General features: G+C 36.8%; 1 protein-coding gene across 1 annotated transcript in view; it reads left to right on the forward strand.

The window, feature by feature from the left end:
- Nucleotides 1–22,959, forward strand: part of PCCA (propionyl-CoA carboxylase subunit alpha) — a 287,460-nt gene that overhangs the window by 17,774 nt on the left and 246,727 nt on the right. The window contains exons 4-5 of the mRNA XM_085305994.1: nucleotides 16,357–16,470; nucleotides 17,932–17,985. Of these exons, the coding sequence (XP_085162120.1) occupies nucleotides 16,357–16,470; nucleotides 17,932–17,985 (168 nt within the window). The remainder of the gene's footprint in view (nucleotides 1–16,356; nucleotides 16,471–17,931; nucleotides 17,986–22,959) is intronic.

Consider the following 22,959-nt stretch of genomic DNA (forward strand, 5'->3'; position numbering starts at 1 on the left):
ATTATTCTGTTTCTATTTAGAGCCTTTTCAARAAGGCATAATGTAGGAGGGAGATTTTACTTTATGCAAGTGGAAGTGAAACAAAGACTAAGCAGTTAGTTCATTAATTTGTATTACATTGTCAATTATGTAAATACATGATTAGTCTGTAGTCCTTGGCTATTCAAAGTGATGAAATCAAGCATTATCTTTTCACTTTTCATATTTGACAACAAAATGGATCCTTTTCACTGATGCCTGGAATACTAATGAATGTATGGTCTGTTCTTCGTGGGGGATACCTGTCACCCATGACTGAATCATCAGGGCTAGGCTCAGATTTGAGGAAATTTTTTTCAGTTGGGGTTTTTCTTCGTGCATACAGTTGTCAATACAAGTGAGAGTCAGAATTTAAAGCAGAGAGGAGAATACATGTAAGCCTCTAGTATTTCTCTTAATTTTAAAAGTTGAGTGTAAAATTTGAAGAATAATGYTGAGAAAGCTCTTTGCTAAACTTTCCTGTATTGTTTTGCACACCCATGTGTCTTATGTGCTTTTTTCAAATTCACATACAGTGCTTCAGCTGTCTGAAACTGCTTCTGGTCAACTTTGATTTTGTTTAAACACTCACAGCKGTTGCTCTTAAACTTCAGCTTTTCTGGATGCTAGTATTGAAACTATCAGTTTCCTAGAAATGCTGCTGAACCTAGGAAGGTTAAATTGCTAAACCTGATCTTTTTTGTTTGACTTTCTAATAAATGGGAGCTCACAAGTTATCTTGGAAAAGAGCTAACAGTTGTACTTTGTGGGGTAGCTGCTAGAGGCTTCATTTCCCAGTAGTTTCAGATTTCTTGTTTTTAAAAAGCTTTTTCTGAATATAGCAAAAGTTGGCTTTATTGCCTGACTAATGCTTGAGCTTTGGGGAGGTGAGAAGTCAGTACTTTGTGTTAGACTAACAGAAATCTGGTCTTAAGCCTAAAAAGGTGATGTTCTTCTAGCATGAAGCRCCTAGCAGGTCTGCAACTGGCATATTGAAGGCTTGCAGTGGAAGTCTTGCCAGCATGGCCTGGCCAGGGTGTTTTCCTGGGCCATTTGTCTATGCCACAAGAAAAGATCCCAAAGGGCTTTGAACTGCTTTAGTACATGKCTTGTACATTTGCAGTGGTTGAAAAGCTTGTGAAGGTGGATGGGAAGGGGGAGATGGTTAGCTTGAGTAATGGCCTTTGGGCACTGTTGCCTGATGAGGCCGGATCCCAGTGTCCTGGATCTCGCCTTTCGTAAAGGGGAACGAAGTGCAGTGTATCTGGGTTAAGCACTCGCTGCGGTCACCACAGTGACTTCACCACACTGAGTCCCCACAGTGACTTGAGAAACCACTYGCAAGGCTTTACCTTATTTTCCTCTTACGCTTTCAGCAAGGTACTGCTTTTCTTGTTACTTTAAGGAATTGAAACTGTTTAAAACTTTGTATCTATTGACATGTTTTTGTTCTGTATCTTAATTATACTATAATATTATAGAACTGCAGTGACCACTGTAACATTCTTGTGCTTCTGAGGAAAAGCTGTTTTTTTGTTGAATGTAATTCTTGATAAATTGAGTTTGGTRATTCTCTATTCTGTAATTACAGAAGTGCTGAATTCAAACCTTTATTTTTACAAAATCATAGTAGTAGCCTGGGTTTTCTTTTTTCATTTTAATGATGTCATTTCATATCTYTCTGATCAATCCATTTTTTTATTTTGATAGAACTATGCAGAGCATCCACAGCTACCTTAAATGTCTCTTTTTTTGCTGATGAAATACAGACTTAAAAGGAGGGATAATGTGTGGGAGATTTTTAGCCCTTAAGTTTGTAGATAAGCTGAATTTTAAAGATAAACATGATCTTCTCTAATGTTACAGTAGAAGTATAATTTGTATTTCACTTCTACTTCCTAAACCCTTGAAGAGTTTTAAGAATTGGTCTTGGAAAAGGACATAATTTAAGTCTCAAGTTTGAGCTTGTGCTTATTAATTACCTGTGGAGCTCAAGATTGACAGATAAACTACTAGACATTTTGAGTTTTTTGCAGTGCTGATGCCTGACAGATGTCTCCTATTAACTTTTTTCTTCTGAGGAAATATTTTATTATAGATGRATTTTGATACAATAGAAAGATGTAGTTCTTATAAGATCTTATTTTAAGATACCCAACTCAGTATTTTCCYCAACAGTAAAGCTTACTTCCTTGCCAATTTTTGTTCTTTCTACAGAAAATACTCTTCTACAACTTACAAGCAAAAATAAGCATATATATTCTTTGTCTGTGTGATTTAGTTCTGAAAACTTTTTTAATTGGGCTAATGAGATTCAAGAAGTGATGCTGCTATGTTAAGGATATTTTTGCAAAGCAGTCAGTCCTCTAGCATATGGAAATTTAAACAAAATTTGAAGATATACCTTTTAAGAAAGTCCTCAAATACTGAAATGTTGTGTATGTTCCCATCTGCTGAACCAAAGCATGCAATCACTACTACAATTTTCTCCCTCAGTAGATTTCTGGAAGTAAAGCTAACATATTAGCTATCATTCTAAATTCATCTTGCAGGCAGACAGGCATGCTTGTATATTCTCTCCACCAATATTCCTTCCACAAAAGAAATTTGAATTGTATGACTTCAAGCAGTTAAAACAGTGTCCTTCTCAAAGCACAAATAGTCAGATAATATGCTCTTTAAGAAATTATAGGTGCAGTAAGTCTGTGATAAAGACTGTTTGTTTTTAAATTAAAATGGAAACAAAGATACTCCTGTAAGAATTTCATGACTGAATAATTTTGAAATTATGTAACTTTCAAGACTGCTTGGAGTAATATTTGCTCATCTGAGTTTCTCACTCTTAAGTCTCAGCTATGTAAATCATACTATTACAGTTGCTTGTTCTATTCTAGCAGCCCTTCTCTAAATGTAGGGAAAAAAAAGCACTGAGTCTGCATTCTGTGAAAAGATTTTATTCTTTTGGCTTGTAATTTTGCCCTGCTGGGCACTTGGTGTGCTAGAGAAGTTATGTTTTGTTTTCAAACTTCCTGATTCTTGAAGARTACCTTGTTTAGTTGTGCAAGTATGTTCTTTAGTCTTTCTATGTTAAATTTTCGTTGCTTCACTGATGTATCATACCTAGCTTGATRGGAAGTTTTGCCAACCTTAATGTAAATCATGCCATACAGGTGAGGAGAGTAGGTCACAGWCTTGGGAGTGAAAGTTTTCTTGTGTGTTTGTGTAGACTAGAAGCTAGCTTTTGTTTAGAGTTTCTTTGAGAAAAAGTTTGAAGAGACCTTATGGACTTYGGAAATTCACAGCTACTCTGAAATGTAGACTTCTAAAAACATGTCAGCTGTGTACTGCAGCCACACCTAAATTTTATTCTCTATTTTTSTGGATGCTTTGCATTCCTGTCATGGTTGTGTTCACATACATTTTAGAACATGAATTCTATGAGATTCTCAGTGAAAAATGTTAACAGGGGTCTAAGTTGTAGTCTGCTCTGTGTAGCCACATGAGTGCCTCAAAATGGGACAAGGATTTCAGTATAAGCCTGTGATCATGTTTCAAAGAATCTGGGCAGCAGAAGTACAAGACAGTACGTATGAGGCTTCCTGCCATGTTCAGGTTCAGTAATAGGGGCAGGCAGTCACCGGATGCTGTGTCAAGATATGTGGGGTTGATAGATGTCAGTATCAGGARTATTTGGAATAATGCTTTATTGCTTTGACTTGCATTGAGTGTTTGAAGGGTCCTTATTTAGTYAGAAAAATGCAATAGAATGGTAGAAAATGCATCTTCATACTTAAATGTTTACTCTTCTGCTCTTTGCTCTCTTCCGTGTTTTTTTTTGTTATTCCTTTAGCTTTTTTTCTATTCGATTTTTGTTCTTATTAGTTTAGGCTGTCTTTTTTTCCTGGCAGAGGTAGCAGAACCACACACTATATTGCTTTTCTTCCACGTTCTTTCAGTCTTGTTTTCCCCTCTTCTCCCTCATCACTTCCATCAGTGATTGATCATACTGTTCAATGTGTGGAGAGCCATTCTGCAGGTTTACTGATTGTGAATGGTCTACCTTGGGCTAGGAATTKGAGAGCTTTACAAACTGTGGAGATGGTGCAGAATCTAGGAAGTTCTTTATGATAAGGATTTTTTTTTTTCTGAAGGGGAAATATCAAGCCCTGGTCATTTATCTACTGAGGGTGTCTGGACTGAGTACTGGAAGGATGATTTTCTGAGAAGGGGGCTCTTAACAGGGTGTTTTACTTGTTCTTTTTTCAGATTGGCTAAYCATATAAGCAGTGTTCTTGCTTAAATAACTTTTGTCATGAGAAAAGCAAACTTTGCCTGTGATAATGAGCTTCAAAGTTAGTATTTTTTTCAGAACTCTAAATGAGTTTATATTGCTTCAGCAGGAAGGATGCTCAGATCACAAAACTGAACTTTGAAGGTTTAGACAGGTTTATGCATTCTTTATAAATGCTTCTCCTCCCCCTCCAGAGAACCTAGAAATTTGTTCTTAGTTGAACTCAAGATAAATTGTCTTGCTTTAAACATGTCCTTTTCTGCCAGCATATGTACACATGGTAAAATATATGAATATTTGACATTTACTGTGTTAAAACAAAGCCAACAAAATTCATGAAAATGAGAGCTGCATCTTACCCAGGTGGCTTGCTGTTTGAAATATGACCCCTGGGGTGTATTGTACTCTTATCCCTAGGATTCAGTAATGAGATTGAGTGGTATCTTGCGTGAGTACTTCTGGATGATTGACAGTGAGGTGATGCRAATCATCATTTATCAAGATATTATCATGCCTACCCTTGATGATTTCTTCCTGCTGTCTGGGGATGTGGGGAGGACTGATAGGACTTCATGATGTCAAAGTAATTAGTGTGTGTTGGTTTCCAGCTGAACAAACTGGAAGCTAATGATCAGGTAAATGAAGATGAAGTGTGTTAGTGTAAGGATGAAGGTGTGAGGACCTTTGGGAAGAACTTAGCAAAATTTCWTGGGGGTTATTTGAATATTTTACAATTTGTGCAGTTGCAAGCAATCTTAAAAGCTGCTAAAGTGGGGATACTTCTGCAGCAGTCTATTTACATGTCCTTTGGCTCTTCAGTGAGTGTCAGCTCTAGGGTTAATGATGTTGGACTGTCTGCTCTAAGGACTGGGGAGGGACATCCTAATGATTTTCTTAAAATCTAAATAGTGGCTTCCAGCTAATAGTGGCAACTTGGAGCTAAACAGTGTTAAGGAATCCAAGTGTCTGTTGAAAAGGTTGGATTCCCTCCCTTAAATTAGAAAAATTGCTGGAAATAAATTGTTTTCCATATATTTGACCTATGACTGGGCCCAGTATAKCCTTAAAATATTTGGTGTTGTGCATATGTTGATACCTTAAAATATGGCCTTTGCAGTATGATCTGTGATGCTGTGGCAGGTTCTGAAGCAGCACTGTAGTTTCTCACTGCAAGTTTTGAAAGAAATTGATTCTATGTATGGGTCACTAATGAGATGCTTGTAGCAAAAAAAAGCCTTGAAAATGTGTGTACAGTTATACTGTTCCAAATGATGCTTAAGGGACTGAATATATTTCCTCCCCTGCTGTAAGTGTAGTACACTAGCCAACAGCTAGAGATCYGAAGGATTCGGTAGTTAAATTTATCCCATGTGATCAGATATTGCTGATTGCAATTAACTGATTGAAAAGCTGCTTTGTGTGCTGCTTTTCAATTATTAGAATTTAATTTACTCATCTTCATTTATCAGTAAATATGTAATATTGATGTACCAGTCTCCCAGATACCTTCAAGAAAAATATACCTGTGACAGCTGATAAAGTTTTATAATTAGTCTCATGGGAAAAGCTGTTACATGAGGCTAGCATTTATGTATATGGCTTTTCTCTGTATTTATCAGCTTCTGGAGTTCCTTTTCTCCCTCTTTGAAAGTGAGTGGGCTAGACTCCCTGACAGGAATTTGTCCATATTAATATGGCTCATCAGAGACATTATATTTAATTGGAGAGCCTGCGGTACAGTAGCAGGAGGCTGAAGGGAATTACTTAGCATTAGCAGTGGCTCGTCTGGGAGTTGTGCACTAATCAAGGAGCTTGTGTGTTAACTGTAGGGATGATGGGAATTATGACGATTATGACATGTGAGCACATGTCTGAGAACTGGACAGGCAATGAGTTAATCAAGAAAAATATTAAATGGCTCCCATGCTGCTTCATTATTACTCTGTAGAGTCTGTCATATCGTTAAAAATCTAAATAAACCCTAGTAGGTGTTTTTTCAGGAAAAGTAGTTACCATGTCTGACAACCCCTTCATATTTTTGAGGTGCATACATGCTTCTACATGCTGTGCTGGAATAAGTGAATCCTTAGTCTAAAAAAACACATTTAAACATGTGGGTCTTCAATCTACACTTTGTGTATTTCATTGAATGCTTGCTTTCAATAAATATAAATTGCTTTCCATTTTTAAGGTGTTACAAACATTAATTGAAGCTTTTTCATAGTAGCTCAAAATATAAAATTTGATTTTATTAATGTTAACAGCTGGCAGCTTCAGGCAAACRAGTGCTAACCTTTTCACTATCAGAATGCTCCAAGCCTAAGCTGTAGTGGGTATTTATATACCAGGTAGACCCATCCTAGGCACAGCATGGTGAGAGGCATTCATTTCATATCTATGATGAAATTATCAGCTATGATGGAAAAATTCATGTTCAGAGGTCATGGAGCTAATAACTGAGTTAATTAAAAGAAATTGATATGTTACAGAAAACTCACAAACTGAGTGGCTGTATCTGTAGGCAAACTTAAAGCTACTGGACAGATGAGCGCGTGCACTTTTCCTTCTATTGTAAGCGCTGTCAAATTTAATACAACTTTCTGCCAAGCTGTGACCTTCATGTATTAACTTAATTAAAGCAGTATTGTGGCTGGTACCCAAAGTGTTAACCTGTAGGAGACTGTTATTGAAATCCATTATCTGTGGAGCCAGTATTAGTGGTCAGCAGCATCAGAAGTAAAACTGCAAGTAAGACCCTCCCTTGGGTGCTGTGAGCTCAGCAGGTTAAACTGTCAAAGCRTCTTAAAGGACTGATGGTTAAACCCCCTGGAGTTATAGGTAAACCAATCATTTGCTGTCAGCAGGGAACATGACTTTATTTAGCAGGTAGAAAAAAACACCCTAAATGCTAAAGGGAAAGGATTTAGTCAGAACTGTAGTGCTTGTGTGCCACTGCTATGTAGATTCCATGCATCTTAGATTTTCTTAAAATTCCATTTTAACATGAAATTAGTTATGAAAGCTTACTGTCTTATAAAACTATCCATACACTTGAGCTGATCTGTTACACTTGTAAATATTATCTGTTTTAAGTGAAGAATGCAAAAGTTTATACCATCCTTAAAAATGAGAATAGATAACCTGTATTTTACCATGTAAATACAGTGTACCTGATCAATGTTAAATACATTTAAAGATTTTAATACATTTAATATAATTTGTAGTTAGATATAAACATTTTAGGCTRTAAGGTTATATGATAATGTAATTAAGCTAGTCTGATAGTGATACTTCTCATATTTTTTGATTTAATTCATACTTCAAATGTGAAGAACAGGAGCATTTTATTTCCTACTTCATTTCCATCCTCAAAAAGAAGAAAATCTGAAGTGATAGCTTGTTTTAAAAGGATATGATGTAGGTATAGGAGAATTGACACTTGTTCCAATAAACAAAGTTATGGCAAAGGACTAAAACTTTTTTGGGGGCTGGGAGGGGGCAGCAGAATCCTGTAGTTGTCTAAGAATGCTCTGATTTTATATATTGGAAGAGCTGTTTCCTGAATACACTGTGCTGAATTTAGACCAGTTCTGCTATTTGTAATGGAGTCATACTATCAAAATTAATAGGGTACAGTAGAGAATAAGACTCTGCTATTGAGTTATCGTCTAAAGGAATAGAGGTGTCATAAGGAMTAGACTGGGAAGTAGAAATGCTGCAATGGAAACTACTTGGTAACCCAAAAAGCAAAGTATGGATTTTCCTGGGGTCACACTAAAAATATTTTACAATTCTAGCAATATAGCTGTTGTAGAGCTCTTTGAGGGATGAAAAGTAGTTTTAACTGTAAGAATGAGCTTGTTGAAAAGGATGGGACTGTGGCTATCTGTTGCTCTGCTGTGTCAAGTCTTACGCACTTTGACAACATAGAGCAGCAACATAGAGCATAGAGCAGTCCATCTCTGTCTCTGACCTAACCTGAAAATGCTGTATTATCATGCGTAGAGCATGATACAAATGTACATGTGTTGCTCTGCAGTATAGCTGAACTTAAGCTTCCTTTTCTGGATCCTGTATATCTTCTAGTGTTTCTAGCTTAAGGGCTAAACCTCTGCTAGGTGAAATTCTGTAATTGTGCCTACCTTTATTACAACCAGCTCCTACTTCCCAGACCTGCTTGACTATTTTTTCACCTCATRCCTTTTCCATTGAAACTGACAAATCATTGTGGTTTAGAAAAAATACAAAACCTGACATCAAATGTATTCTGTAGTGAGCTTGTTTTTGGTAGCAAGAAACAGGATGAAAAATGTCTTGCAGTTTTAAAATGTTTAGAGGGTTTTGAGTGCAATTCATAGGATTCCATGAGTGAAAGCTTGAGATACTGGTAGCAGATGTTTGAAATGCAGAGTGGCTATTAAAGGTGCACTCTTATTTTGCTAATATCACAGAAAACTAATTTTTGTCTAGGACACTTAAAGCTCAGTCATGTACATTACAAAGATGAAATTCTGCTGTGGCATGCATACAGAGTATAGTGGACCACTGTAAACCTGATACATTGCTTCAACTCTTGCAACACGTGAGGAAAGATTTGTTTTGGTAAGCAGAATATTAAATAATTTATCTGTGCTCTTTAAAACTTCAATGTGTCTTGGAGACTTACTCTAGATAATCTTCATCGAAGTAAAAACTAATGTACAGAGGCATGTATGCAATTTTGGGGGTACGGTGAAGAAACAGACTGGCAAAGGTTGTTTTGAGTGGCTCTACTGGCTTTAATCTTGAGTGAAGAAATGTAGAAAAAGCTGCTTTTTCAAAGGGGGAGATGGGTGGAAGGAGACAAGGGAAATGCTTTCTTAAGATTGCAAGGAGAGAAACTTCCATTGCTGAGGTAATGAATTTGAGTGAGGAACAGGGCAGTGTTTGTGTGTTCTCCTGATTTTTTTACCTTTGTTAATGCTGCAGTCCATCCAAAGGAAGATTAAATAAAGAGAAGGGGACTATTGACTTACCTTTTTTTCACTTCTATGTTTTCAGTTGTTCTACCAAATAAGTTATTCTTATTAATTGGCTTTGACTAAAACATGGAATTGTGACAAAGCATTTCATTTTTTTAGACTTCGGTAGCAAACATTGTTCTTTTTTTTAAAAAAGAAAGCCTGTAAAAGCTAGTTTGTCAGACTTTTCCTCTCAAAAGAAGCTGCTTTAACAGATTGTGTGTTCTCTCTTTAGAGTTCTTTATATTCAAGTTGGTTATTATCTGCAGATAGACTAGGTAGGCAAGAGACTTGTCTTAACTAGTAGGCAAGCTTTCCTAGAACAATTTCAAAGTAATGTAATAGAGACATAGAGCTGTGATAGACCAACTTCTCCTAAATCAAGCCCTATACCTTTTGATTTTTCCAATATTTGGCAAAATAAACTGTTTTATTCAGCCTAATTATGTTTTTTCACATTCAGCTTCCCAGGTCTGGCTAAAATTCAGTTTTGTGGTAAGTTTATACCATGTTCCTTCTGGTTTGAGGTGCACTATTTCCCTCACTTCAAGTACTTAAACTTCTACCAGCATTATTGAGGCACAGCTTAATATGCAGGTTGCATGGTGTTTTCTTGCCTGCTTTTCCTTCCATGTACTCAATATTACTAGAATTTATCTTAACATTTTTGTTAGTTTTGGTATGTTACCCACAGAATTTTGCTCTCAGTCTGTGAGTTGAAGGTTTTTGAAGAGCTCAGTTATATATGAAAACACTATACCCATCGTCCAAGGCTTTGCTACTTTGGAGGGTAAAGCAGAGTGAGTATTTGCACTAAAATTCTAGTGGACAAGCCTTCTCATAGGGTGCCATTACTTTTTCATCAGGCTTCTGGAAGTACGCTTCATTGGGAACCTACCTGCTGAAGTATAGGAAAAGGCTTTAGAAGCTAAAGCCATACTGGAAGACTTCATTTTCTCTCTGTTTTTATCAGTAATGCCCCCAGAGTCCTGCAGACATTTCCTTGCTCATCCAGCAAACAGCACTCTGTTTCAAAGCATCTTTGGCAGGGACAATGTGGTCTATTCCTCATAGTTCTGGTGATCAAGCCTCTAGCTGCTTTGGGGAACCTCTTCCTGTTGGCAATGTCTTTGTCAGATAAAGTATATCTCTTTAGCAGCCAAGAAAACGTTCCAGAATTTACCTCCCTCCCCAAACTCCCCAAAACTGAAAGTGAGCTTACTCACTCTAAAGGTGAATTAGTTTGTATGAGTAGACAAGAATATATGTATTGAAGTGCCTTCTCTGTCAGAAAGTGTTCTTTGATTGGTGTTTCTTCTTTTAAAGAAAGTTGAGTTCAACCTGGAAACTTACATTTTAATCTTAGTTGAAATTTATTCATTTTTGAGGCCTCTGCTAAGTGAGGCTACTGCTCCAAGTTCAGACCATTTAGAAGAACCTGAGTTGGAAAACCTGGGGGAGGAGGAGGGAGAAGACACTAGTAATTTCACTTCCTTGGCTAGCAAACAGCCAATAATATAATCCTGTGTGTGCTAATGGGTGGGTAGTTTTGAGTCAAATTGTAGACTTGAGAGGGGACTATCAGGAAAATACTCCCAACACAAATATTGAAGGACCACTGAAGAGTTAGTCCTATAACTGTGTGGGTCAAGCCTGTTTTAAAAACCTTTATTCTCTAACTTGAAGTGAGATCTACTTAATGCTGATGCTATATGTTGACTTGTTTACATATTTAGGTTTTTGAAATGCTGAATAAAAATAAATATGGAAATGTGATATTTATGCTATTTATAGCTTTCACAGTTCTACTTTTCACACAGTTTATAAATGCTTCCATTATTTCATTTTAGGGTTAGATGCCATAATTGTGTGTCAGTATTTATCTTTGCAGATAGAGCTTTAAAAACTGAATACTGAACACTCACTATGTGCACAGATTTATTGTATTAGTGTGCATATTTTAGCATGAAGCTAATAAAGATGCTTTTTGGATCTGATGAGATGTGTATTTTTTGGCAAAGCAGTGAATTTGAATCTTTTTGCATCCAATTGATTTTTTTAATTCAAGGCTTTTCAGTACTGCAAGCTTTGTTCTCTTTTTTGGCAGTGGTGCTGGCAAGATTTGAGGTGTCTTTTCAGCTACCTTACAAAGGATTTACTCATTAGCCCTATTTTATGGGTTGAGCTAATTGTAGTTTGTCTTGCTGAGCGGTATTATGCAGTTTGGGTCAATTAAGTGAATCCACTTACACCAGCGGATGTTGTTCCAATGTGTAATATTGATTTGAGCTATAAAAGGAGAATGACTTGTTTGATTAGATTTCTTTGTCTAAACAATGCTTGAGATCTTAGTGTACCAAACAGTAGTGTTCTCACTGATTTTTTTAATTGCTGCTTAGGTTTGATTAACACTAACTATGCAGATAAAAGTTTGCCTATATACAAATTCTGAAAGGATATGGAAGACCTGGGGAAAATGCATCTTGCAACTCAGTTACAACTGCTGCATGAATATCTGGAGATATGCATAGGATGACCTACTCTGAAAAATTGGGACACAAGGGAGTCCCATACATTTATCTCCTCAGGGATTGTGTGTGTGTATGTGTTAATTAGGCATTTACACTGAAGTAAATGGCATCTGTCACATGGTAAACATCAGAAATTGCTGAAGTATATAAAATCATCTGAAAGCTATGCAGGTGATATTAGCACTTGGTTTGGAAACTCATAGATATTTTTTCTCCCTTGGCCTTTATGACAAAGGCGACTTGTAATTTTTCAATTAATCAATGGGAATTACTATAAAATTGGGGGTAGAAAGAAAGCACTTTTGTCTTGTTGCGAGTCAGATCTGTAAGAAGGAAAGGAACCTTTAGAGTCAGTGAATTATGCTAGGAATCCACAACTTACTGTCTTCAGTTACTTTGTAGATTGCATATGCATTGCAAATAAAGTTTTAGTGCTTTGCTTTAAGTTCATTATTCCTGTCTGTGTGCTTGTGCTTCTATTGCCATCTAAGAAAACTTTCCTGTATTTAATCAGTTTGCTCYGTTGAAAAGGCGCAATGTGAGACATGCATATGTAAGTGAGACTTGCATATAATACAGATTCAGCTACTGCAGATTGCTAGTCAATGTCTTTTAGAAAAGAAGGCTACCTTGACTGGCTGTATTAAATGACATATCTCTGGGAGTGCTATATATATATTTAGGTATGTAAGATATTGTTTCTGACCTCTCTAAATCATGATTATTTGAGATACAGGTTTTATTAGGAGGACAGTTATTAAATTCAGAGTATGACTGGGCAAAAGARCATGCTGATGTCAAATGAGTACATGTGCTTCCCTCCAGGGTAAGGGAGTGCTAATGCAATCTAGGCAATTTGGGTATTTATTAGCTCTGATTCAGGGCAGTCCTGCTAAAATTGGGTTGTCTCCTGCAAAGTGGATGTTTCTGTGGTGCAAAGCTTTGGGTTCCAGGAATCCCTCTTCTTGGCATATGGTGCCAAACCCAAGCCCAGGTGACATACCTGGATTATAAACCTTTCTCCAGAACCACTTGCTGCTACAGTTACTGCACCCTTTACTGTGCTCTGCACCCTGGGAGCTGCTGCAGCCTGAAGCTGGGATTGGCAGCAATCCAGGCCAAAAACAGATGGTTTGTCAGCCCTTGAGGACTCCTCTTTTAGGTGGCTGTTTGCTGGAAACATGRTGAGGAAACACAAGGCTGCTGTTGTGGAAAGCTGGATCAGATCTGGTAGGATTAYTAGTTTAGATGCTTTACCTTGAGGACAGCTTCTGGACCTAACCTAGCCTCAGGAATGGGTGGCCTTTTTGTGATTTACTCCCAAATAAGCTTGAGCTGATTTTTGTRTCAGTGGCCACATATACCATAAAATGTTGTACTTTGAATTATGTCTGGTTGTCACTGTTCAGCTATGTGCTTGTGTACCATAATCTAAAAAACTTAGGCTGTTTGAGGAGCTTTTCTAATGTTCCTGTGCTTGAACTAGTAGTTCAATTAAGAATATAGTTTGTTAGCGTATTTGTTGTACAAATATGGATACAAAGCTGARGAGGTGGTAATGGGGCAGCTGGATAGGGTTTTTTGAGTTAAAACAGAAAAGGGAGAAACTTTCTGGARAACTTTAGCTGTAGTAAGTTGGAGACAAGTATTGATGCTTAGGATTGTGTGATTTAAGTCAAATGCTTTTTAAAAACAAACTCTTGAATCTGAATATGAGTTKTTTGAAACTTGCAGTGCTCTAGCAAGGAGTTATGTATTCTTTGGATGCTCTTGAAAGATTGCGTTATTGTGTGTTAGCTTCTGCAGAKAAAAGCTTACTGGATTATGGTGTGAATTTTGTGCTGCTTGCTAGTAAGTTGAAAGACTTGGTTATCACATAGATTCAAATGATAACTTAGAGCAGAGTATATAGAAATCTAATTACACTAATGAACCATAACTTTTGTATTGTTTACCAGTATTTATGTGATGTATTTGTGGATTTAGACTATTGTTTGTGAACCTTAAGATGCAATGTAAAAGCAACAGTGTTTAAGGAGGGATGATTGGCCTGATAATAAAGGGGTGGCATCAAGAATTTTTTAAGAAGAAATGGATCTCTGAATGATCTGGAAGGAGTCATTTATAGGAAGTTGATATGAAAAATCTGCAGACCTGAATAGCTGTCATGGAGCAGAAATATCTGGGGTTTTTGAACTCGTAGGGAGGAATGAAGACCTCTCACTTCTCAGAGAGCTTGACTTCATGCTCTGACAGTGTATTGGGAAAAGCGAATGCAGTAGATAAGGCTACTGTTTTGTTGTATTTGTTAATCACATGTGTGAGTATATTAGTGTGTGGGCAAGGCTGAAATGACATTGAGAGAAGAGACAGCTTAAAACTGGATCAGGAGACAGACTTGCCAGTTTACAAGGCAAGATGAGAAGTAAAGAAGAATGCAAAGAGTTGAAGTAGCAAATTTGAAAGGGGAGGAAGGAAAACAGAAGTGCACATGCTTTCTTTTGAATGTCTGTAAACCAGTGTTATGGTAACTTCTGTGACTACTTTTGCAAATAAAGCTAGTCTTCTGGTGTGAGAAGTGTGCATGTGTGGCACTTTAATCTCTTGATACTTATAGCTAACTATAAGATAAATCCTTTATAGGCAAGCTTTCAATCCTATGAAACTTAGGCGCTTACCTGTGTTTAAGGTTGAATAACTTTGGTACATTGGAAATCAAAAGAGCAGCTTTAAGCACAGTAAGAATTTAAGAACCATGCTTTTTAACCTTCAGAGTAGTAAGTGCAACAGATGAGCCAATTTTGATGGCATGTGTTAAATTACTAAATTTGCTGAGGTGCATTTATTAAGAAGCATTAAAATCTTATGTGATTGTCTGCTAGTGCTTGGGAGCTTGTTTTTAGTGTGAGGCCAATTCTGTAGGGGTAAAATAAAACTACTGTCATTTTGCAGAAACCTTAACAGTTTGAATGTGAAGTCTGCAGAGACTGCAGGAAGTTCTGTGCACTCACAGCTTCTGAATTAACCATGTATTTAGGTATCTCTAAGAGTTGCTTCCAGAAGAGAGCTTAGGTGGCAAGTTAATGCTTTTTTTTCCTGGCATTAGGATTAATTTTGGCCCATATGCATGAAAATGCCAATAAAAATGAAGAAAGTCAGATGCTTACCTGATGATTCCCATATAATCCAGGTTTATACTTGTTAGACATGTTTTTGGTATGCTTCCCTGAATATTTTTCATTCTGCTGTTCAAAATGTTTTTGATTGCTACTTGCTCTTTGTAGGTATGAATTTTTCTGGCCTTGTTTTTTGGTAAGCTAATAGTATGTGCAGGGTATAGTATGATACTTAATCTCAGTGTGTTATTTTGATAACCTTCAAGCTACTTGCAAATAAAATTCCTGTATTGAAGAACAAAGCTCCATGTTCATAAACTAGAAATGTTTAAATTTCACTTATTCATTTTTCAGCACTCCTTGAAAATTTTCAGTTTAGAGTACCAAAGATGATTCAAAGATGATATTTTCATAAAAACGTCAGAAAAATTCAAAAGGTGGTAATCACCAGAAATGTTAGTCTGTACAGTAACATGGTAGTCTTGCTACTATGTAGCTTACATGTATCTAGTGCAGTTTAAACAAAAGCATGTTTTCTTTTAATGTATACTGAAATGCAGTTTACAAAGGGAAAATAAACTTAGTGATTCTTGGATCTGTATTTGTTAATTTTCTTTAAGGTAAAAGGTGGGTAAAATAGTTTAGATCGCTGAAAAAGTTGAAAACCAATGTAATAAACTTTCATAACTTCTTCCCTAAGATAAATGTGCTGTATGAGTTGTAAATAGATTTTCAATTTCTTCAAACCTAGCTATTTTTTGTGGTGAAATACTGGAAAAGCTTGTTATTTATGTATAGTCAGTGTTTGACAAATGCATATAAATGAGGATTCAATGGATCYGGAATCAAATATGAGCCTGCTTAAATAATTCTCAAGATTTTCTGGTTCATGTGTAGTGATATTGAACTCTTTAGTCATAGGCTTTAATTTGTGCATGGTGCTGACCTGATGCTGTGCAGGGACACTCACTGCATCCCTTCATTCAATTCATTCTAATTATCCCCAACTTCCTGGGGAGCCTGCTTAGAACTGGTCATGAATGTTTGTTATTAAGTATTAAGATATTAGGCTACACTGGTTACATGTAACAAAGTAGTTTTTAGTCTGAATTTACATATAGATGATCATTATAGGAAGCAGAAATTGTATTTGTCATGATTTTAATCAAATTCATGATATTGCATTGGAATAATAAAACATTTTGACAGCGACTCAAGCTTGGACTAAATGAAATGTTATTGTGTAAGTTTTTATGTCAATATTTGTAATTTCAGTGTGTATTTTAGTAGTTATGGTATGTAAATTATCTTTGAAACAATCAGATTTGTGTGCATATTTCAGGATGATGGTAATTATTTTTGCTGGGAGCATCTGTTAATGCAGCCTATTGCCTCTTCAGGTTCATGTGAAAATGGCGGATGAAGCTGTCTGTGTTGGCCCAGCTCCCACCAGCAAAAGCTACCTCAACATGGATGCCATCATGGAAGTCATTAAGAAAACCAGGGCCCAAGCTGTGAGTCTGAATGAGTCTATCTGCTGCAGCTGTTTCATATATAGAAAGCAGAAAAGCCAGAGTTTGTATTTTTTTTAAGGTGTGTGGGGGGGAAGTGATTGAATATGCTATTCCAGTTAGTTCATGTCACATGAGTTAAATGTGTCCGAAATCGCTACTGGAAATCAAAGGCTTTGTAGCATCTGGCAGTGCTGGTTGCTGATCCTGCAGGTGGCTGCTGGATTCAGCTTTCACACCAGGGAGCAGCTTCAGTTCATTTCCAAATTTGCTGAGGGAAAAAAAAAATCCCAATTAGTTTTGAGCACTAACCCTTTATATGCCTAATGGCTTTTTTGAATGTTTTACAAAGTGTGTCCAAAGAAAGATATTAGTTTAATTTTAATAATTTTAAAAATTTTGTAGGTGTAATTATACTTGCAGAAAGGTAAAGGGTGCATCCTGTAATCATTTTTTCCAGAATGTTTATAAAATGCATGTTAGCTTATATGTGTAAATATAGGCCTTTCTTTGTCCAAATGGGCCAGGGATTCAAAGCTTAACAGGGATCAGCTATAAGAACTGTGTACTCATGCCCAAATATGTAATATTCTTTATCAATGAATTAAATGTGTATTATTCAAAGATACTGTACACAGCACTTYAAAAGTAAAAGGTAATGGAAGTATTTTGAGCAATGCTCATTATGCTGAAGTGTTTTTGATCAGTATTATTTCTTTCAAAGTAGATGTTTGGGTATGGTACTTTCAGAGGCCAAAAACTTTTCTATAAGTGAAGTAACTCCTGTTTCCTTCCTTATGAGTTTCTGGATGTGGAACCCAGATGTTTGTGCTTAAAAAGAATGAAGCGAAAAAGCTTATCCTTTGTCTCTCAGAATATATTACTTAAATCAAGAGTTTTGTGTGAATTGAAAAAAACAAAATGTAAAACTTTCCTACACTTCTGAAGTGGTTATGCATGGTATATATTGAGAGGTTAGCAGACCAGGCCTGTAAGTTCACATGTGACTTTTACTCCTGAGACAGCAAACTATATCCTCCCACAAGGATTGTTAGAGGTGAGAGGCTTAGGACTCTGGGCCTTAGGATCACTTATGATCAATGCTAGAAATAGTCTGAAATCGAGAATACTTTGTAGTGGTGGTTGAGAATTTAAAAGCATGTGGATGAGCATRTATGTGGAAGTCTGCAATGAGATAAAAGTGGCAAGAGTTTAAAAGAGTTGTGGTGGTAGAAATGACCAAAATGTGTCAGTCTCTCAAACACCACCTTTCTCATCACTCAGGAAGCTTTTGTTTCAGAAAAGGCGTTTCAACCAGTGGATTTTTGACTTGACTTAGGACAGCTCAATCAGTGTTTTAAGACAGTTTCAGATATTCACTTAATTCAAATGCTTAGTGGTCTAGTTCACCTTCCCTTGTATCTGAAAGAGTTCAATCAGCTTAAATTTGTTTTGTTTTCAAAGGTACATCCAGGATACGGATTTCTTTCTGAAAACAAAGAATTTGCTAGACGTTTGGTAAGTTGGTTTTGTTTGCCTGGTTTGTGAAGGATGCTCTAGGTGCTGTGTATTCATTCCAAGGTATCTGAGAAATCAAAATACCAGTTCAGGGCAGATTTAAATGATACTCTAAGGTAAGGGGCTTATGTACCCCTTCTATGTATGGGATTTTTTTCTTGAGGATGTAAGTGCAGATTTTCTTTTGGGCAGTGGAAGATGTACCTGTTAAGAACTGTACCAAGGATGTACGAGCCTTTTAGTTTTTTTCATTTATACCAGTAACTTACTTTAGAGGCTGCCTTACAAAACTGGGTCACTGAAATGATGCAGATTAAAAGTATCTGTTTTTAAGTGATCATTTTGATTTGCAGCACAGCTGGTGAACAGCTGTATCAGCAGCCCTGAAAAGGTGCTGCACTACACTTTCAGGATGAGAATAGGAAGTCGAAGAGTGGAACTCTGAATTAACTTTCAGCAGAGAAGTCATGTATTGTGGACCTGCATTCTCAGAGGACCAAACTGAGCTTTTTGAAAGGGTGTTATTTCCACCTCGCATTTGAATTTATAAAAATTCTTTTCACAACCTTCTTACATCAGTGATTTATATATTGGTGTTTTACTGACTTGTTGAAAACTTTTTATGCAGATGCTTGTAAATTTGAGCTACTCCAGGGGAAAGTTACATGCATAAGTTTCAGCAAATTCATGAATGGGTATTGTATGTAAAGTTGCTGTGGACCATAACACTATTGTCTAGTAGTTTCACTGAGACTAGGGTTGAGCACACAGTGCATTGAAATTTTCAGTAAAAAGCTGTTGTTGCTGTTACTAACTTTGTTATGGAGTAAATGGAGCATATAGCTGACAAATATGTTTTTTAGACTGAAGAGGCTATTTGTTATTGCTTTTTAAAAGCAATATGTACCATTATGATTCAGGGTAGAAGCCACAGAGGAAGAATGTCCGTCTATAAAGTGGAAACTTTTTTCCCTTAGCATTTGTGGAACAGCTCTTATTTCTGTATCTCTTTATGATATCTCTTTGGTTTGAGTTCTAATTGTAGTATAGAGTCCTGCACTTATTCTGATTATTTAATGTTATAGAATGACACCTGCTCATCTGGGAAATCATTATTTGGAAAAAGCTGCAATTTTTATACTTAGTCAGTATGCTTTTTAAAAGCCCACAAGTAGAAACTAGTACTGGCTGTGTGTGAAACCAAATGCATCCTGCTAGTTGCTGGATGGTTGTGATGTTTTGCTGAAATTAAAAGGAATATCTTGCTATTGGCTGGGATTTACCAAATCTGGAGTAACATTTAAAATGTTATTTTCACTCACTTTAGCAGTTTTCATTTCTTGTTCTTTTGCTTCATGTACTGGAGCCTCACTTTAACGGGAAGATTCCTGCTTTAATTTGTAACAAACTGTTCCCCCTGGATAGCACCAGCAGGATAGCTGGCTTAAGTTGGCAGTCCCTGTAAAAATAATTAATGAAACAGAAGTGCTTGCTCATGCTATTATGTTGTATATTTTTCTGCCAAACATTGAAATTTGATAGCTGTTACTCCAAACTGGGCATGTTTCCTAGTAATCTGGTTGTTACTGGGTGATGTAAATCCAAATATTGGTAACAACTGAACACTTCTTTTGGCAGGACTGAGTCTAAATGAAGCAAAACCATTTCTGTAGATCCTTTCCCCTTCCTATTTCTCATCTCTTTTCACTGGAATCCTTGAAATAATGAATTGGTGAAGTAACATGTGATGCCTAGAAATGTTTGCTATGATCTCAAAATACTATGTGTTTCAGAAAGTGTATCCTATTCCCTAAAAATATAGTAAAGCAAAGTACTTTTGCTTTTTCTCAAATATACTATTTGGTCTTAATCATGCTTCCTCTCATGTCAGTGGCTCTAGAATGTCAAACCCTTGGAAGAGAATAGGTGAAATGGATCATATTTTTTGAGCTGCTTATATTTTCTCAGAGAATCTGATTAATGTATTTAGAAGGAAGGAAGAGACACATTAGGCTTAAATCTTCCTCCTAATCTCTGACAAATRTTACAAAACTATTGTGAAGTAGCCAAGATTGCATTCTCTCCCTGCCCCTTTCTACCTGTGCAGGGTACAAGGCTGCTTTTGTGCAGAAAGCAATGAAAACTTTTTATTTCTTGGTTGTGCATCTGTACTTTTTAAACAAGTCTACCTAGTTTCAGAAACAAATACACTGAACAAAAACTTGCCATTTTGTCAATAGGAGCAGTAATGAGCTCAAGCAAAGTTTTGTCTTAACATGTGGAGGGTCAGTTCACGTATCCTACTGTGTGATTTGAAAAAAAAACATCTTTTTGCTCATTATTGCCTAAATGATTCATGGAATAAATGCACAGTTACAAACCATCCTTGTAAAGCAATTTTCATTACTCTAAATGTATCATTTTTTATTCTTCTCCATAGTCTTCATTTTGTTCCCCTTGAGGGTGGGGAGGAACAAAAACATAGCTGGAATTTCAAGCAACTGATTTATTTACAAAGGCACTATCAAAAAAAAAAAAAAACTTTCAGGAGGTGAATATCCTGCCTGTTACTAAATAGTGGTCCAATAAAAACTTGATGCATCCAATCACCTCTTTAGAAGCATCTACTCTAGTCCCTACTGATAACTTACAAATGCAGTGCATCACCTTTCTCTATCAAGCAAGTCTGTTATGAATTTTGTAAAATAAAGGTCARTGTCTTGAAGATTGATATTTTAGTATTAAATCTTCTGAAAAACTCTTAAGGTAATGCTGATATTTAAGGTATACTAGTTATGTACCATAATAAAATGCACATTTTTGTGCAAGTGAATGTAGTTCATAAGAATCTTGTTTTACAGTACTTATGCAATTTGAGCTGTCCAGCACATAATGCTTTATAAAGAAAATGTATAAATTGAAGTTGTGAAATCTGATGGACAAAAGTTACTTGTGGTTTATGCATGCAAGAATTTTCATGTATGTCATTTGTTTCCCTGATAGTGTAGTTGCGTAATATTTAATACATAAATCTAAAGGTGTAGTTGAATATCTAACTTCCATGTTAAAAACATTCTTTACCAGATGCTGTGCAGAGCTACAGGAACAATTTGTTCTTTAACATTGTAGAAGTGTGCTAGTGACCTCTGTTTAGGTTGCTTAATCACAGAATATTTCCTGTTATGTTATTAACCCAGCCCCTATCTGAGAAGCTCTAACATGTCTATTGTCTGCAGCAGGGCTTTGAAATTTGGCAAGGGGAAAGCCCTGAGACTAAAGATGAGCCTTTTGGCATGTCATTGCAATATACACTTCCTGAAATTGCTGTTTTCTCTTTGCTTGCAAACCTGCAGAGCAGCTGTTGTCATGGGGGATGGGAGTACTGAGCCAGGCCTCTTAAAGTGTTTGACACATGGGGGATAGGCACATGGTCTCAGTGACTCTTTACTACTTCCCTTTCCTACCTGAGTAAAGAGGGAAATCTAGGAGGGAGTGAGAGACTGAGTAGCTCCAGTCATTCTTCCAGGGTCAGCACTTCCTCCTGTGGGTCATCTGATAGCGGCTAGTAGTGTCTTACCCCTGCAGTTGAGGTTGTTTTTGCTTCATGATGATGGTTAAAAGCTTCAGCCTTGATGCATGGTGACTCAGTGTTAGTTGCTCAAGTGGCATTGGTTTTCACCTTTTTAATTAAGAGGAAAACACAACTCAAGTTCCTCTTCCCTTTCTGCCTCAGAAAATGGTTGGGATGCTCTTCCTTTGCAAAGTTAAGTATAAAAAAATCATTTCATTGGATTTGTATTTTCAGTGCATTTTGGTCTCGTGTGTGATAGTTTCCAATTACACAATATCTAGTGWATTTTTTCCCAAGAAACCTGTGGAATTTATGCGTAAAGCAGGTACCTACATGGTCAGAATTAAGGTTACAAATATCACTTAAGATTATCTTTTGGAGTCAGCCGTGGCAATGTTRTTCTGACAGTATTTTTTCAGGAAAGAAACAACCCCCACACATCCCAAAGTCATTCTGAAACAGTGGTAGGACAATGATTTCATCTTGAAATAAGACGTGAATCTCTTGGCCTTCATAATAAAAGCGTGCAAAAGATAGGTAGAAAAAGGTTTTAGGAACGACTGTTTGGCTAGGGGAGAACTAAGGGGAGAATGAAGCAGCCAGTGCTATTTCTCTTTACCTTTGAAGCTAGATTAACATTCTTGGTGGAATTAATGGCAAACAATTTTTATAGGAATGGTTAATTGCATGTTTGTAAATGTAAGTGTGAGATAGAAAAGGTAAAACAGAAAACATCTTCTGGAAGGGGACTCATGTCCAAGTCTATAATGAACTTTGTGCAGATAGATCCATAGCTCTACATAGAGCTAACTGCAGGATTGTCATCTTCTAAAATGTATAATCTCATGGCAGCAACATTCCCATTGAATTCTGTTATGTATGCCTTAGTGTTATGCTTAATGTGAAATTTCTTGATAACARTTAGTGTATGGTGGTACTTGGAAAGCATTTGGTATGATTCTCATGCTGTTTCCCACATGCATTGACTTCCTACTTGATGTTTCAAGTAACTGGTCAGTACCTGTGCTGTCAGAGTAGAAAGGTGGTGTTTGAAATGAGGTTTTGGAAGCTCAGTGTTGAGAAACTGCTTGTGTGTGGGATTGCATCCTTCAAGCAGCTGGGCAACTGGAACTTTGTGTGTGGAGTCCTTGCTGCGGCCTGCAAGGTGCTGCACCTTACTGCCTGCCAAAGYACTCTGGTGGGGGCGCGGCGGCTTAGGGCACTTTGTGTCCAAAGATTAGACAATGTTCCTGCCTAGATGAACAGGCCACAAAGTTGCTCTCTAAAAAAAGTTCTGAAAATTTAATGGAGTTGATAGGAACTGTATTTACAAGAAAATACCCTTTGGCAGGGTTACATTGATCTTCATAAAATCACTGTAGTAAGCCTGTTTTCTGGTTCTT

This window comes from Rhea americana, unplaced genomic scaffold, assembly GCF_003343005.1.
Source record: "Rhea americana isolate MKP2758 unplaced genomic scaffold, rheAme1 scaffold_23, whole genome shotgun sequence".
NCBI lineage: Eukaryota > Metazoa > Chordata > Aves > Rheiformes > Rheidae > Rhea > Rhea americana.